The sequence below is a fragment of the Phaethon lepturus genome, unplaced genomic scaffold, assembly GCF_000687285.1.
Source record: "Phaethon lepturus isolate BGI_N335 unplaced genomic scaffold, ASM68728v1 scaffold44645, whole genome shotgun sequence".
NCBI classification, from domain to species: Eukaryota; Metazoa; Chordata; class Aves; order Phaethontiformes; family Phaethontidae; genus Phaethon; species Phaethon lepturus.
The window spans coordinates 5368-17856 of NW_010543428.1; the positions used below are offsets into that span (position 1 = coordinate 5368).

Genomic DNA, 12489 nt, shown 5'->3' on the forward strand with positions numbered 1-12489 from the left:
GTGCCTGCTGCAACAATAAGCCAACCTCTGTCACCACCAACAGAAAAACCTAATGTTTACAAATGCACAATGTATTCATCATTTGCCTGAAACATTCTCCGAAATGTGACTTTTGTATCATTAAGTACCTTCATTTGGAATTAAACCAAAGGTAAGTTCTTGACTTTCTATGCTGCTCTTTTGTAGTACATGTGCCTGACTGTATTTGTGTCCTGACTCCCAGACAAGTGGACTACTTGAGGACTGCTCTCATTGGGCTGGTTACCTGCTAAAGTGAACTGCCTTAAGTCAGGATAAATGGGGACCTCTTGCTTTTTTTAGATGATCTGCTAATATAATTTACTGCCTGACTTTCAAGCTGAACCAAATAACTATTTTACACTATACTAAATAAAATCCTAATGAGGCAAGGAAATCTGCACAGCTACAAGGAGATTTTAACTCTCAGTCATCTGTGGCAGTGGGACTGAAATGGCAATCATTTTTTTTATTCCCAGGGGTTCAGGAAGTTCCCCCTAAAGTGACAAAAATAATGAAACATAACAAATGCAGTAAGAGAGGGAAAAAATGAGCACACACGCACACAAAAAACCCACAATCGAACCGCTTCAGTTCTTTGCCAAGGGATACACAATTTCTTTGTCCTTAATCACAAAATACAACTCCTAATCACAAGAGTGTCATTAGGAATACACACACAAGGCCTTCTTCCTCTTCCTGCTCACCTTATTATCCTTTAGAAAAAGTGCCAGCATTTCTTCTCTCCCATAGCGATAGTCTGCTAGTTTGTACTTTGGCAAAGCCGGAGACAGAGGAGGGGATGTCACGCTCCCACCACTAGACAAAGCTCGCAGCCTAAAATAACGCAGAAAAGCAATGAAAACCAAATTGAGGAGAATGTGTCTTCACCTATGCTACCATCCCTCTGCACATTTACAGATTTGACATGAATCAAATAAATCCAGTACTGAAAGTAAAGGAAAGACATTAACAGTCTAACTTCAAAACTCTAAAACTTGGTGCTTCAGCACCATTTTTGCTATAGCCAGGAGAGAGAAAGAAAAAAGACACACCCATGAGCACACCAAGGAATTAAACTCATCCCCTGGAGAACTCTTTTCTGTTGACTATATAGCAAACTAGCTACACCCTTAAAGTCTTGACTAGGCGACCTACACTGACTGCACAAAATTCAGTTGCAAATCTTCCACAGATATTAATGACAGCAGCTTTTTTACAAGAAAAATTCTTACCACACTAGGGACAGTGTGGCAAACATTAATCTAAGGAAAAAGTTTATTCTGATGTTTCGCAATATTTAACAAACACTATAGGACAGTAAATTTTGCAATGAGTTTTCTTCTTGTGTCCCTGGAATCCTAGTCTATTCCAAATTCTTTTTCCAGAACTTAAAATTAATGGCATTGTTCAGCGAGCACATACATAATTTACCTTAGCGTCTCAATAAAAAAAGATGTACAAACTATAGCCACACTCTACTTCCGAGACATTTCAAACAGTTGAATGATATTATTCGCACTCTGCAGGTGGATTAGTCTCTCTATATATAATCATTTCCTCAGCTATCCAAATAGCCTGTATTTTGAAGTTTGAGGAATATTTTACAAAAGGATGTGTGTCAAGAAGCAAAACCCAGACCACGTGCCTACATTCTCTTTGATGTGCATCTTAGACAAGTTAAACAATGAAAACTCTTCTCAACAATTGCAAAATCCTTGGAAAGGAAGGTGCTGCAAACTAAAACATTGATTCAGAGGCTACCTTTCACTTAATTATTGAAGCATGCTTTGATTTGTTTTATTGTTCTTTAAACAGAAAGGAAAATGTAATTTGCAAGTCAGATGTTTCTTATTTTTTTAGTTTGGTGCCACCCAGTGGTAGTTTCTTTACATACCACTCCCAAACAAAAAATGCCTGGGAGGCATTATTCAAAGGACTGGACAGCTCAGTGCAACGTTCAACTCCAACCCAGGTCGAACGCGACCGAGAGTTTCACTATTAAGTGATACAACAGCATACATGACAGACAGGACTATACTTCAATGCAAAAGGATAATCAGAAATCTCAGAATTTTATTCCATTATTCCTGTAAAAATCTAGTAACCCACTGAAGTATAATATATACTTTCATACATCGCCTAATCTGGTTTTTAAACTAAGTGGAGACTGAAGTCCTCTGGCTATGACACAGCAATCAAGTTACTGTTAAAATACGTGCTTTTTTTAGAGTTGCCTTCCCCCCTCTCTTTTTTTAATACAACTTTGGCTTCTGTCCATCAATGAATCTAATCATGTCTGTCTCTTACACTGAAGAGCACTCCAGTATAAGATATCTGCCTAGCGGGTGTATTTATAGATAGTGATAAAGTAATTCTTTAACCTTCTTTCAATCTAACAAAATAGACTGAGCTCTCTCATTGTTTTCTGGGCCACAAATCATACCTTATTTGTTTGTTGAATACTCTCCAGTTTTTGTACATTGTGTATAAATATGAGTAAGCAAAAGTGAACACGTTATTCCAGTAATAATCTTACCACGTGCTATGCAGCAATTATATTCCCTATAACCACTCCACACTCCCATTTACACACTTAAGGATCACATCACTCTTCAGAAACCACACCAGCCAGAACTCTTCTTTGTAATCAGTCACCAACACTTCAACAAAAAATTGGAAAAAATACTGAACAATAATCACACTTGTCTAATTTTTCTTTAGCAAAAGCCAGGAAAATGCATATCAGACAAGCTTGAAAACTAACAGCTGACACAAGCTTATACAACGTCATGGATTCACTTTAACACAGTAGCTCCTTTTTCCTAACACTCTTCAGTACACACATGCAGAAGACTGAGATGAAACACAGACTTCTAGCATAATACTGGAAATAGAAAGCTTGCTTAGCTGTAGAGTTAAGTCCGGTAAGGACAGTGTTAAGAACTTCCCTATTACTATGTATCAGATGGAAAGACCAAACAAGAAAAGATGTCTTCTTCACTTGCTTTGGGGATACCTGCAAGACCATACACATTATTCCTCCTTCAGATACTCAGTAGCAATGTGAATGTTACACACTACCATAACATGAAACCCACCTCATTTCATACAAACGCAAATTTACAAAGTGAAGACTAATTCTATAATACTGCTTTCAGTCACAGGCCAGGGACTGAGGTGAAGCAGCTTGGAACAACAAAGGCATAACAACCAACTCAGTCTTACAATCAATTCAGTCCCAAAGGACAGAAATTCATAATGTTTTGGGTTTTTTTAAACTTTAGACAAGGTTCCAGCATCTCACAAAACAGAAAAAACTCACCATTCAGGCCCAAAGTTAAGTGTCTGAGTTTCTGCTGCCATTTTTTCCTGTTCTATTCCTCTTTTTTAAAAAGCGTGAACCTGAAAAATAAAAATGTTTACTATGAAAACAACTGGATTAATACACTCTTCCTAAATTTCTTCACAATACAAAAGCACACCTGATCATGCAAAGAAATGAAAAACATTGACTACGTGGAATTTTTTTTTAATTTGAAGTTTTAAGGAATCCATTTCAGCTCTCCAACACAGATTAGATTACTAATATAGAAGTAACTGCATCAAGATCTCTTCCCTAAATTCCTCTTTTAACAGCTCAACCAGGACACTGTAACAGGGTGTCTGAAGAAACAATTTGTATAAACACTCACTTTTCAAATCATTACTGCAAGACAACCAAACACTGAGAATTTGATGCATAATCCTCTTCTGTGAGAACAGTAATGCTTAATTAACAGAACTGCAGCTTCCTGACAATTACAAGAGGATAAAAAAACCCACTAGAATTACAGCAAGAAAGATTTGCCAGTTGAGTAGCAGAGTATTCAAGAAATTTCCACTGCTCATTCTTGAAAAATAAGCCTTCTAAAGATTGAGTACATCCAATGCTGTGACATTCTCCTAAATCTGCAGGCAGATGACAGTATTTCTCTCATTCTTGGTTGTATTAAGCAAAAAAATGCACAACTTAAGACTTCAGCTACTTTCATTCCTATTAGACAAGGTCCTACCGACACTAGTGAAGGTCAGGTCAAGTTCCTATACATCAGGAGTGTATGGACAACAGCAGATGAAGCCATACTGGAGGGAAAGAACAAGACTAAGGGAAGGCTATGAAGTTTTTCTCTATCAGAGCCAAGTCTAGTCCAGACAGTTCTGGAGAAGCATCTTCTGCAGTAAGAAAATACAGCTCCTCTTTCCTTCCAGCAACAGCAAAATACAAATCTGCAGAATAAGGGGCTTTGGTTTTTAAATTAAAAAATTAAAAAAAAAAAAAAATCAAACACACTGTAACCAAAGCCCAAACAAAAAACCATTTGAAGCATTACCTACAGAAACTGGTTGATAGACTTCAAGAACCCATAAAGACAGATGGTAACAAGACAGCTTTGTTGTATCAGAACTGTTTCTTAATAGACCCAAGGAATAAACAAGGAGCTTCCTAAGTTTGGCTATACTTTGCGTGAAAGGTGATGGAAAAGAAACACAAAACGTGGAGAGAGAGAAGTGGAAAGGGCATCGGTTACTGAAGAAAAGAAAAGGACAAAACCAAACAAAGAAAACATTTTTTCTTTTTTATATATATGCTACTGAAGTAATTAAAAAAAAATTAAAAAATCAAAAGCCTGAAAGCTAGAAAATGCAAAAAAACAACCCCCACGCAAAAGTGCTTGGGCAGATTTTACCCAAATCTTTTGGGCATAAGATTACAAATAGTTGCAAAACTCCCTGCAGCCTAAACCTACCAACCATTTGGCTCGTGTATTTTTACTACATGCCATATTAACCATACACAATATAATTTAAACACAAATCATAATATTTTCATTTTCACAATAACCCTATATAATGAAATGGGAATATCCCCACTACATGCACCAGAAGCTAATACAAAAATACCCAGCTATTCTCACAGGCCTAGTTTGAGATTATTTTGGTTTGATTTGGGTTGCCTTTTTGAAGCAGTCAACAGCTCATTAGAACATTCACGGTATATCCATTCATCATTCTGCAAATCAAAATAGAAGATCAGGTACCTGAAGAAGACATACAGCAGCCACATGTTAAAATATTGTGAGGCAATTCAAGCAAACCATGCATACTTTGGCAGAGACAAGCTTCTAACACAATTCCTAGAAGCCTTAATTGGATGGCTGTCCCTTCGCTTCCTGCAATGCCTGAAATCCTTCGCTGGGAGGTGGGGGGTCTGGGGGGAGAGCTTTCAGATCAACCCATGCGGATCACCAGGGAACCTGGGATCTTTACCTCCTAACATCAAAGCTAGCTTAGTATCAGTAATACCAAAAGGGCTGGCACTGAATGTTAAACTGCAATGAAAACACAGCTGAAAAGCATCAGATACAACAATAAAGCACTAAAAACCAGTTAGGATCAAGCAGTTTAATAGTTTTGGGCCCCACCCTCTTCAGCCTCTGGGTTTCATTCCCAAAAATTGAGGATACCATGTCACCTTTCTCAACTAGACTCCCAAGCACTTCAGTACCTACAAGCATATTCAAAACCTGCTACTATCATTCCACTGAGCTGCAAAATGGCTTTCCCTGTCCCTCATTTTGGCCATCACACTTTGTTTTGGGAACTCTTTGCTGGCTTCCTCTTCTGTGATACATTCAGATAAGTTCATTCCTCTTCAGAAGTTCTGACTATGAATTTTTAATTGAAAGCAAGACACCTGTAAGTTCATGAAATTGTAGCTGAACAGGCAAAAAAAACCAGAATCAGATCTGCAGATGATTTGAGCAGGTGTAACAGGTGAATTTAGTCTAATAGGCAACATTACCCAGAAATAAAACATACATGAAAATCAAATTACAGGCAAAGCTGAGAGAAAACCCTTGGAAAGGGGGCACTCTGGAAAGAAGTAATGAATTGGGAGGAGGGGTCAAAGGAATAGGAAAAAAGAGACTCAAGAAAGCTAAGAGGGGAAGTGTGCAAGAGGAATACACTTAGCCATGTCAGAGCAGACAAGACTGGGAAAGCAAAAACCACGTGCTGCTTCTGCCTGTTCACAAAGCAGCAGCCGAAAGGTGAGAGCACAGAAGCCAAACTGGACAGGAACCTCTGACAGGGACTATACAACACACATGGTCAGTGCGCAAAGGAGAAGCTGTACTAACTGGAAAGGCAAGTTGGGGTGGACTACGCGGCGCCCGTATCATGAGAGGAAAGAGTCAGGGTGGAGCAAGAAAGAGGGTGAGGAATTAAAAGGGAATGAATGATCAGGTCATAAATTTAACTATTTTGGCCAAGGAAAAGGCATGAATTTATCAGATCTTTATTATTTAGATTACTTTCCCAGGCTCTAAGCTTCACAGTTAATTATTAAATGTTAATTTTGGTCTTTTTTATATATGCTGCCTCCTTATTAATCAAGGATGGCAAATCACAAAATATATACCTAACATCTCCTCCTTGATAAAATGTGATAAGAGAAAAGCCCCTTCCTGAACTGCTGGAGTTTTCTAAACCAAGATTTTCTACAAATCAATGGCTATTGATTGAGGAATCTGCACAGCCACCGGTTTTATACAGGCAAAGAGCACACGGAGACACCCTCAAGCTGAAGCAAGAAACTGAGGCCATATTTTGATAACATCCAGTTAGCACCACTGTTCAGGCAAGAATGCTACCTGAGGACTTCCCACCACTCCTTCAAAGGGGAAACTTTTCTCAAAGGTTTCCTTCAAATCAGGTTAATCTTTGATCAAGGTGCCAGTGCAACCCTACAAACAACTGCAGTTTTCCTGCATATTTAGGGAAAAATGGAATTGCTTCATAAACTGGAACCCCATTTTCCTGGGGTGGTACCACAGCCACAACTGCTATAAGCATGCGAGACAGAAAAGAGATGAAATCACATCAACCCCACCATCAACCTGTGGACTGGCAAGGGAAAAAAACATCCTTCCTATTTTGTCAGCAGCTTAGTACTTTGGAAGTCAGAAGTCCATCCTTTGAACAGACACAAAATGTAATCCAGTAACATTAAGCCGTTAAGTGGCTTTTACTCACAATTAACAGGTAATATTACAGGTATAGAAGTTATCAGCAACACTCATTTCATTGGCTTGCTTTAGGTGCAATGGTTGTCTTACCAAGCTCACAGTTTTTTACATTATTTTTCAAGCTCACTATTTAGTACCTGACAAATCTATTAAAGCTCTCAGAAACATGTGCTTCAGATACAAGTCAGAACTTGATTCTACCAGCTAGATTTGTGTGTTAAAATGCGTAAGATGACATTTCAATTGGGAAAAAAAAAAAAAAAGGAAGATCTAGAATTACTGTGTCACATTTTGGCCACAAGCTCTGGTCTTTCAAAATGTATAGCTACCTAATAAACATTTAGGCAAAAAGCTGTTTTTCCAAAGACTTTGAAAGATCTGAACTGCCATGTTTTCCAGACTGCTCAACCTCAACATGTACACAAAATTGCCATTTTCAGGTTTGTCCCTTACTCGTGGGCACTTGAGTCAAGATTTTCAGGCAATGTTAAATTCCTTCATTTCCATTACAGAATTCTGTCAGCTTGTACCACTTGGCAAACTGTCTCACCAAAATGTTTTGCTGTTTTGGATAGAGATAAACTGATTCTTAGCATCCCAAGTTGAGTCTAGGCAATGACTGCATTCAGGTCTGCCCATCTAATCTTTCCTACAGACAAGAAAAATTAAAGATTCGGACAGTGACTGCAATTTATAGCTTTGGGGCCACTGCTTGCTTAGTTTGTTTGGGGTTTTTTTTATTAACTTTGGAAACCTAAACCTTGGAAAAATTATATACCACTGATTCTTCCTATACACAGCTATTTTATTTTTAAATGGGTCTACTGTTTGATCAGACATGTTTAGGAAGTAAAGTATCCTTTCCTTTCAAGGTAGTTCTGTTGCTACTGTAGGTTTGAAACAGGCTTTTTAAATCGGCTAAAAATTCAGCTAGAGATTGGCTGAAATTTTCGAGAACCAATAAATACAATGGAAATTGATTGCGACCAGATTTAAGTGCAAGGAATTGGGTTCTCCTTAAACCTGGAACAGTAATTTAACAGCACTGCTCCACCATGCAACAGCAACATTACAGCAACACTATAAAACTTCACCTTCCACAAGCAAGAAAACATTCCACAGGCAGCTACTAAAGCTAGCTAATTTCAGTGCCAGTAACTGTGTTTTTAAAACAATTAACAGGTTGACTGAATAATTAATATTGATTTTCTCTAATTCTCAAAATATTAAAGATGATCCAGAACTGTATGCAAGCTACCTTTTAAGTACAGTGCTAAACAGGATGACTCAGGTGGCTACACTACCAGTCTGTTTGATACTAATCACTGGCTAAAGCAGACAACACTGATTAAAGGACACTGACATAATTAGGGCCAGCCAACATGGATTTATGGAAGACATTCAACCAAAATACACTTCTGTAAGAGTACAAATTTCATTGCTCAAGCAAGTAGGTGACAAATTTTAACTTCTGCAGGATGTTTCAATTAAGTAGGATGCTGAAAAGGACAAAATCATTCAGAACCACATGAAAAGTCTCAAATCATCAGAATCTATTTTTTCTTTTAACCTTCTCTTCTAAAGAATCTACAACAACCCATCTCAGAAGGCAAAATATTCTCAAAACAAAGTAAAAGGTGAGAAGCTATCCTCTACTTCTCTAGAACCTGTAACATTGGCCCACATAACTTCTAAAACCTGAGGATGACAAACATGGATATGGTAAATAATGGAAATGACACATCATCAATATACCATTATGAATTATTCAATTACTCAGTCCAGTATAGCAGGTTGCATTTAATAAGGCGAAGCATACAATCAAAAGACTCACAAGCAGAAAACATAGGTGATACACAAATGCAAGACTATTCTGGAAAAACACAGTCCTGAAACCAATCTTAAATTTATGATATTACCCAGCTGAAAAGGAGGATATGATACAACAGTGACTAGAAGATTTAACAGAAAACACTGAATACAGAAATAAGGAAATATAGAGTAAATATTGAGTAGATTTTATCACTACAGAGATACTGTGTCCTGTTCTGTTGTCTATAAGGCAAGAAAGATAAATCAAGTGTTCAAAAATTGACAGAACATGACAGATATGCCTTACAGTGCGGGGAAGATGGGGGGGATGACACAGACACGACACCAAAGCTCTATTTATTGAGTTTTGAGAAAAAATTTAGGTATCTTGCTCAGTCTGTAAATGATCATGCAGGTAAAAAAGGCTGAAGATCCATGTTTATTCAGCGAAGGGACTGAAGCAAGACATTCAGAGATAAACAACAGAGTAAGCTGTTTTCGGGTCAACACTAAATGATCTTCTAAAAAGTATGTTCTAGCTTAAATAGAAAATTAATCAGGAAAAAAAAAAATCCATTCGTCACATTACACAAGATGCCAGACAAGTCACAGTAGTCCCTTCTGGCTTACCAAGCCTTTATCCTGATAAAGGCAGTGAATTTTTCAAGGCCTATCTACTCACATGCCAAGAATAAGTTTTTCCTAAGGGAATAATGTCTAAACTGTCCACTTCTCCAGAAACTACGCCTCCATTATTACAGTTACATTTTTAGATCTCCTGAAGTCTTAACCTTCCTGTCTCAAATCACTGCAAGAGTGTTTCAATCTCTCAGCAGTTCCTGGTCAAAAATTGTCCATGACATTCTCAAATGGCAGGACCAAACTGACCACCCTCTGCTTACTTCATACAGATCCACCTAAAACTTCATGGAGTGCTACAGCTTGCAATGTGCTGCGCCGCAGTCAAGAACAACAAACACAAGAAGTAGGCGCTGAAGCTCTTCTGGATGACAAGAAAGACTAAGGAGACCTGCACAGCTAATAAAAGCCAAGGAAAATAAAGGAACATTAAATATCACAATTCCAGATATTTTCCTTCTTTCCTACCTACTACTGTGAACTTGGCGGTTAGAGGGTAGGTCAGAGTTATCGACTTCTTGCTTCACCTGAACACGAACAAACGTGAACACTTTTCCCAGCTTCGCCAGAAAGCAGTGTGACCTCCACCTTTATTACAAGGCTTCCAGCCAAAGGCAGACACCAGCAATTAAGCTCCAAGCAGAGTCAGGGGACCACACCCTTGGCCCTGCCACTGGCTGGAACACAAACCACTTCTCATTCCAAATCCTGTCCCAAAATCCTGCCAGCACTCTTGTTTTCCAGATGAAAATCACTTCCACATCTGTCTCTACCTTGTACATCAAAAATTTGCTGGTAGGTAAATATTTAGTCTGTGCTATTCCACAAGATGTTACAGATCAGGATGCTGAGTCTGGCTACCTGGTCCTCAACAAGGCCAGTAGCCAGACTACATGAATGCAACCAAAACCCCATTGCAGCACCCCTCCCCGACTCATCACACACACTATACAGCCCATACATGCATTCAAAGTGGCAGAACAAAGCTTCAGACTACATTCACTGAAAACAGTCATTCAATTAACAGACCTGGCTTGTTGTGGGTTTTTTTGGTTTTGTTTTTAAATGTCATTTACATAAGCAGCTTCCTTGGGCTTTATAGAAATTGCCTCCCCCCATCCCTTCTTAAGGTTTCCTACTCACGCAGTTCTGAGATTCCTATACTTCAGGAAACAAATATTCAACAGTGAGAAAGTGTCTAATAGGTCCTAACAGAGAACTAGTATCTGTATCAGATCGTGTATGTTCATCAACCAGGAAGTCAGAAGGTAGCTTGTTACTAGATATGAATTACAACACTCGTAACTTCTCTTTATGTTAATATTGCTAAAGATATTCACTTGTTTGGATATAAGAACCATAACTTTGTAAACTGACTTGTGATCTTATCCTGACCCTGCCTTAGTACTCTTAAAGCCCAGTATAACATAAATAGAGAAAATTATAGATACAGATGATTCAGCATTAACTAAGCCTAATGTAAAAACTTCCATTGGTTTTAATGATATTTGAACTGGGCCTACGATTTATAACATCAAGTTATTAAATGCTTTTACTTAAAAAGTTTGCCATATGCTACTTCCACGATCAGCCTCACTCACTTTCTGTCACACACATTATTCAGTCTAACTGACATCAGCCCCGCTTTGAGCAGGAGGCTGGAGCAGACAACCACCAAAGACTGGTCTCTTCCAACCCTCAATCATCCTCAGATTCTACCATACATGGCTAAAAAAAAAAAATCAGTTTATACATCCATTACTTGCCAGTCACACCAACTCCTTGCCACACGACATTCTAAGTCTGAAGTTACATATATTCAGCTATCCATTCATCACTGCAAAACTTCACCCAAAACTTCAGTGTACTAAGTGCATCTTTTCCTTCTGTTTCTTACAATCTGAACTGACACACTACCACACACAGACCACAAGTCTGCTCTTACCCAATCTGATCTACAGACAGCTATACACTCTGAATCTCCCAGTCACACAAACCAATATCTTTATCATAAAATACTATCAACAGAATGCAAAGTATTTAAATAGGAAAAAAAAAATATTTCAAAGTAACCGCAACTTGAAACAAGTATTTCTCTACTGAATAAAAAGGACCCAATACTCAAACAAAACATTACCCTCACAAAGTGCAATGCTCACTTTCACTGTAATAGCAGCTATTTAACACAGAAAAGTATGTTTCTAACCAGTTTATCTTCCTAATATGTTATATGCAAGCTCATTTATCTGTTTATAATGAGAAACTACATATACAAAAGCCACTGCTGAAGGCATCGAGTAATCATTCTTTATTTGCCTAGATTTTTAAAAACATATGGTCAAAAAGATAGAAGATCATAATGCACAGCTTTAATAAGTTGAGGACATCAAAAAACAGTAAGTGATCCAAAACGTATTGTCAACAAGGCAGTATTCTAAGACAAATTTTCTTAACGTCCATCAAAATTTCTCATTGACCTATAGACTGTACTACCTCTGCAGAGCTGCTGGTATCCCATCTGCTTTTCTCCACAATCCTGAAGTTTAGATATCCTGCTTCTATATATTACAAGCTTTAAGGATTATGGGAGAGGCTTACTCCTGAAAACACACACTTTGATTTCATGCTTGACAAAAACGTCAGATGCATCAAAACAATTCTGTGCATCCTTTCCATATTAAAAAAAACAAAATATGCAAGAGGGACATAAAAAATGTCAATGGCAGTCTAGTTTCCTGCACAGACATCAAGCCATCACTACAGTTTCTATATTCAAGGAATGTTTAACCACTTTTAGAGAGAATGGACTGACAGCCCTCCCTCTGCAAAAAAGAGAAGTGGACACATTTTGTAACCAACACACTGTGGCAATCTCAGCTACCAACAAAGCAATGTCAAGACCTCGGTCTGCTACACACCCCAGCTACCATCTGAAGGTGGAAAAAATAAT

General features: G+C 38.1%; 1 protein-coding gene across 1 annotated transcript in view; it reads right to left on the reverse strand.

The window, feature by feature from the left end:
• LOC104621782 (PERQ amino acid-rich with GYF domain-containing protein 2-like) overlaps window positions 1-3426 on the reverse strand; it is a gene marked incomplete at its 3' end in the record, with an annotated part of 8278 nt that extends 4852 nt beyond the window's left edge. The window contains exons 1-2 of the mRNA XM_010288354.1: window positions 3344-3426; window positions 726-855 (exon numbers count right to left, since the gene is read on the reverse strand). Coding sequence (XP_010286656.1) covers window positions 726-855; window positions 3344-3384 — 171 coding nt within the window. The remainder of the gene's footprint in view (window positions 1-725; window positions 856-3343) is intronic.
• Between the last annotated feature and the right edge of the window lie 9063 nt (window positions 3427-12489).